We start from the raw sequence: 6,410 nt of genomic DNA on the forward strand, positions 1-6,410 counted from the left end.
ACCCATATGGGTGCACGTGAAATAATTAGAATTTCCATGTTTAGTGGATTGTTAATAAGAGCAGGGCACAGTTTTAAAAATATTTCAAGAATTTTCTTGTAATTAAAGGTATTGAGTATGGCTTAAAACCACAAACAAGTACATTTGCCTTGTAAAGTTTGTGATTTGATTCTTCATTATTTTAGGTGTCAAATGCGCCCATATGGGTGATTTTCCAAAATTCAGTCACATATTATGAACTCTTGATTATATGCATAATGTTTGACAAAATATCAGAGTAAAGTTTTGATTTTGTGGTGCACATGGGTCTCTGAGTTGGAAGCTCTGACTCAATTGTCTGTATAACCTATAAAGAGCAGTTTTTTGTGCTAGGCCTCTAACCATATGTTAAAACATGCAAACCAGGCACCATGCAGCTAGCTATATAGCCTCAATGTATATTAGTGTTATTGGGAGTGATCCCTGGGTCTACCTCTGATTGTCATTAAGGCTGTGTGTAGTGTGATAATAGTGATTATGATTATACAATGAATTGATTACAACATGATATACATTTTAATTTAGTCGGGAGTGAATAATTGAAAATAGTGCATTCACCTAATAACTTAAGAGCCATGCTAATAATGATTATTCAATTTTTATCACCATGGAACCAATTTAACCTCATAAGTAATGCCCGTAAAGAGATGAGCAACTGATAAACCTTTCTAAATAAAGGCATACACAATGCAATTAATCACATAATTGTGATTACTGAGTAGTAATCACTTGCAATTATTGTAGTCATAATTGTCATCCATACAGTATAGTGGCACTTTCATTATCTACCTGTGTATAGGTTAGTGTTGAATGTGTATACTCAGGGGCGGATCTAGGATTTATAAAAGGGGGGGGGCTAACTCAAGGTACTAATCTCTTGGGTAGAGCATGCTGGACCTAGGGGGGTCTGGGGGCATGCCCCCCCTAGGAAAATTTTGAAAAATTGCCGATGCTAAAATACTGCAATTTGGAGACATTTCCACATAAAATTCATACCTGTAGATATTTTATATACTGCCTTTAGATTATAGATATGGCTATCTAAGCATTTTGCTAATGGAAAAGTTTGGGTAGGTACAGACAACCAAGTACATGATGCACCCCTCTCACAATTGCACAACACTGAATAGGTGCATGTTAGAATAAGAATGTGGAAAGTGGAAAATTTTGAAATTTGAACAATACAAGATTGAATCAGAGAGCATTTTCAATGGAAATTGTGTACCTGAATTAAGTATTGCCATACATATTAACTACACAAGTAGATGAACGAAGCCCTTTAAACAGACCAATGCACTTCATTGTATGTATAGGTGCAGGCAGATTTGGAAAAATTCCATAACAGAACCAACTACATGTTTCCAGTGAATGTTCTATTAGAGTAGTTAGCTGACTGCTCTATTAGAGTATCTCGATCTTGTACATTTCCAATGCTGATCCAGGTCCTTGTTGCATAAAGTTTGCATAAATCCACTGATAATACCTTGGAAAGATGTTTATAAGGTGGTTTTATGAGTATTTGTATTATTAGTGATCATATAATTATGCTAAGACAAAATTTCATTATAATACTCAGCATATTGATCAAGTAAAGCCTAAATATGAAGGGGGGGCTTCAGCCCCCAAAGCCCCCCCCCCCTGGATCCGCCCCTGATACTCTGTTCAATAATAGAGCATAGCCTTACTCTAATATAGCATACACTTGTAGACACCCTTGTTGATAAAATACTCTAATAGAACAATCATAAATATCATCAAAGGTTTGGTTAATTGAGATTCATATATTTAAGTACCTACTGTTACAGTACTGTTCTGATTTCCCTACAGGTTACAAGTGTTTACAACTATTCCACATGATACTCAATGATGCTTCCTCTCATACACTGTACATTGTCTGCATAACATGACCAGTTAAGTACTCCTTGACTCTATTGTCAGTCACCATGGGAATCATCCAGTCACTTAGCAACCATCCTAAACTACACAACTTATTTTTTAACAAATTGAAACTATCATTTGAGGTTATCACACTGTTATTGAGCCAGGCTAATGTAATGTCTGATTGTGGGTTCTGGTTTTGATGTATTGTTGCTATGTAGGACGGTGGTAAGGCTATTATTATATCATTTCAACAGTTGCTAGCCAGCTATTTTTCTTCTAAGCCCATTCCATCCAGCCACTCTGTCATGTTCCATGTTGTGTCTTTTATCCACTTCTCATGTGATCCCCAGCTGCCATGTGTAGTGGCCAAACTGTTGAGAAACAACTTTGTAAGGTATGTAATTACGGTGTGTATTTTGTATTTATGTTGATATTTTACTTGTACAATTCATCCAAATGGTTTTGTGTCCTTAAACTTTCAGACTTAAGTGTGAACTTATTATGTAATCCAAGTACTCTAATGCAACATACACTATTTGTATTGGTGACACTGTACTATAACTGAACAGTCAGTTTGCCGTTATGTTTAGATTATTGATCAACATGGATACACTGTATCTTATGTCAAGACACAGAAGTATGCATACAATGCTCCATGCTCCCTCATCTGAATGAAGTGATTTTTGTATTACAGTTTCCTTCCAGCTTCTGTAATTCATGTACCTGTATGCATTTGTGAGATATGAGCTGTCAAAGTTTGTTTTATTTTTTCTTGTGCAAAACTGCAAGTACATGCATCATGAAGTTTAACACAGCAAACTTCAGCACCAACTTTGATCCAATAAACATTATTGGCATTTAAAAGATGGATTTTTGTGATGCCTACAGGGTAGACTGCTTATTGTAATCAGTTGAAAATTGCTTAGTAAATAGCAGTGGAGGTTTAAAAGAAATCAGAGCAAAAGCCATGCGGTTTGATGATGTGAAAACCAAATGTGTGTAGCAAGCATCAAGACACACGGTAGTGCATTGTGCAGCCAAGAAAGCTGGTGTGCCACATCGTGAGTATATTGACAGGAAGAAAGAAAACAGCTTTTTCATGCATGCATGCTAGCTCCATGGTTCCTCCAAAACACATATTTTTGCATTATAGCTGTCTTACAGGTAGGGTAGGCCACACAGCAAATTCGATTAAATTCATTAGCATTAACATCATTGTAGCCATTTCTTGGCCACCTTTGATTTCACAACTTTTTTCACCCCGGCTTTTTAAGGCCACACCATTTTTTTTTGCAACTTGGCTGTTTTTGTGTGGATATACTTTTTATCACTCAGAATTTTAAAATGCATTTACAGCATTTCTTGGCTATCATCTATGATTTCTTGGTTTTTACTTGCACTCTTTTTCGCAGCATGGCTATTTAATTTAGATACACATTAACAACAAGAATGATTAAATGAACGCTATATTTACAGTACAACAGCTTGCATAATACATATTGCAATATAATTTTCATAGTCTCTCGATGCACGCACTCTGATCACACTCTGGTAGTCCTTTGTGGCTGTGGAGCAACTGAGTTGACTTTGTGTATCCCCAAAACTCCCCTTAAATGTTTCATCATTGGCTCACGCACCTGTTTAAAGTATAGCCCATATACTAATGGATGGAGGAAGAGCACTAGGTAGATACTGTTGGGAGCAACCATGTATTGCATTATTTCTTGATAGGCTTGAGACCCAATCAGAGCTTCTCCTATGTAGTACAATGGTGGAAAGGCCATGTTGATTATTGTACTACCCAGCACAATGACAAGGAGCATTTTTATTGGCTTCATGTGTCGCTTTATGTTGCGTTGTTTCTTCTTCAGGGTTGTCATCCGTTCAGACTGACTGTTGACTCCATGTAGGGTGGATTCTTTAGTGATCTGCTTGTGAATCTGGTAGGCTTTGATGGTTAAGTATATATTAAGGATTGTAGCAATAAGCGGTGATATGAATGTGGGTAGTATGAAAGCAACCAGGAATTCAATAAAAGCCTTTCCAACAAACACACAAGTGCCATACTCTGGCACATTAGTGACACCATCTGAATCAAGGACGAGCCTAAAGGCAGTAGGTATGATGGCTATTAGCCATCCACTGCAAATAATGAGCCCTACATTACGAGGTGTCATAATTCTTCTGTGTTTGAAGGGAGATCTTATGGCTATCACCTTGTCAACTGGTATTAACACGAATGAGATAATGTCCACAAGAAATGGAAGCTGTACAAGCTTGTACGCATGGCAATTAATGATACTCTCCACACCAACAGCAGAAGAGACGATCATAGTACCGGATATGAAACATTTTGCTGTTGCGATGATCATACTGGATATCAGCAGGTTGGCCACAAATATGTTATGTGGCTTGTGCAAACTTCTCGTGGTCTTGATGGTGTAGACCACCCAGCTGGACAGGAACAAGATGGCCATTGTAGTAGTCAACATGAACGTTAGGGAAACATAGGGAATGTATCCTAGAGGGACAAAACCTTGATCTTCCATCTCGTGACTGCTTCCCAAGCCAGAATAAGGCATTCCACTCATAGTATGTATGAACACCAACTCCACTCAACAGGACTACTAAACTGAACTATCACCAATGTGCACTGTTATTTTATTGATAGTAGCAGAAGCCTTTGTAATTGTAGCACAAGGAAGTGATAGTTAACACCTACTTCTGTGTGGTGCATATTTAATAAATGACAGCATGCACACAATAAAACTGGCATGTTATCCAGCAAGCTCAACCTCGAACTTCAGCTCATTTAGCAAAGTTGGTGGGTTTACATCTCTTGTCTTCCTATTAACCAAAAGCCCCTGATCTCTTCATGCCAACTCAAGTCTCCGTATCATAGCTGCCTGCAGCCATAGGATACTAGTATATTGGTAACTGGCTCTATCACCTCAAGCTGGTGTCTTCTATCAATATCTCATTCATCAGTGTATTGGGAGTGCCCTAGCTTGAACTGTGATGAAGGTTTTGCTTTCTTGTCATATTGTATCTCTTGTGCCTTGCAGGTAACATTTATTTTTGTTTTTTTTTAATGTTTGATGTTTGATTAAATCTTCACTGTGGTAAGAGTTATGTCAATCCCTTAGTGGACTGCAAGTAACCTTCATCAAAATGACAAAAATAGGTTCCTCTGTCAGACACCAATGTTTCTGGCACACAAAATATTGGTATGGAGCCTTCAGCCAGGATCATCACAATCCATAGTGTCTTCTGATCTAAAGTATTGGCCATCTCATCAAGAAGTCTTAAGCATAGCACATGTTTGCTTTTGTCCTTAGTTCCTTAGTTTTGACAAATCCGATGTCAAATCCCCCACTATTACCTGGATGGTCTGTCCCAATTACAAAAGCCTCTCTGTTTCCTGCAACTGTAGTCAATATGCTTCCTTCAACAAACAACTCCTTTCAAGCTTGACAAGGTTGCTATCTCCATGTAACCCTCCATAATTGACACAAATATTCTTCAGCACTCCAAAGTCTCTGATAAAATGCTGTAGCACCTCTATTACCTTGGTACTTCCATAGGAGTGCCATCAAGTTATCAGTGTTATTTTAACAACCACTCTTCTTAATACAGTAGGCCCTTGATTATCTGGACCCCTGAATATCTGAGTGACTGTTGTATTAGAGTATAAAGCTCTAAATTTTAATTGTCGTTTATTTGACACTGTAACTAAACTGTGACTAAGCTGGTTATGATATTAACATTAACATTTGGTAGTTAACAACAGAGACTCCATAACTTCATCAAATCCTGATTAATTATGCTATAGAAATTCCCTCTCGTGTTGTATTTCATCAAACTCCATTCAGCCATAATCTGAAATACATTTCACTTTAATTTATTCTTTATTCTTACTTTTGTACCATGCAAATATTTTTAATGCACATGCATACCATGCACATAATTTTTCAACAAGTTCAAAGTACTGTCTGAACTATTCCACCAGAGGCTCAATAGTCACAATCTTTGGTGTTACATGAGTGTGATGATCCCAATGTTAAACTCAAGGTTTTTTTTTTGATTGATGTTTTTGAATACATCTATTTTTCTGAATGATTGCTCTGTGGTGGTATCTTGATCATGCACCTGTTATTAACAGGTGCATGATCAAGATACCATCACAGAGCAATCATTCAGAAAAATCAGTTATTACAGCCTTTTCATTTTCTGTTATATTTAGATTTATACATTGATAGATTCCCTAAAAATTCAGCAAGTATCACCGTAGCTATCCACCACACAAGTGAAAGTTCTATATACTATCCTTTTTAAAAAATGGAGAGTTACATTAGATATTTAGTCACACCTACAAATAGTTGCTAGGAGCAATAGTTATTACTATGACATTCATCTACTGATGTTATAGGTTGCTCCAATGTCACTATTCAGCATGCTGGGGTCACATGGTATTGCTGTACGAGATGCTT

At 37.2% G+C, this 6,410-nt stretch overlaps 1 protein-coding gene across 1 annotated transcript; it reads right to left on the minus strand.

Moving 5' to 3' along the window:
• Positions 1 to 3,461: 3,461 nt before the first annotated feature.
• Positions 3,462 to 4,469, minus strand: LOC136243427 (beta-1 adrenergic receptor-like). The gene has a single exon (XM_066034934.1). It carries the CDS (start codon positions 4,467 to 4,469, stop codon positions 3,462 to 3,464), a length of 1,008 nt encoding a protein of 335 aa, XP_065891006.1.
• Between the last annotated feature and the right edge of the window lie 1,941 nt (positions 4,470 to 6,410).

This window comes from Dysidea avara, chromosome 13, assembly GCF_963678975.1.
Source record: "Dysidea avara chromosome 13, odDysAvar1.4, whole genome shotgun sequence".
NCBI lineage: Eukaryota > Metazoa > Porifera > Demospongiae > Dictyoceratida > Dysideidae > Dysidea > Dysidea avara.

Coding starts and splice junctions, on each gene's coding strand:
- LOC136243427 (XM_066034934.1), bottom strand. CDS start 4,469: ATGGAAGATCAAGGTTTTGTCCCTCTAGGATACATTCCCTATGTTTCC.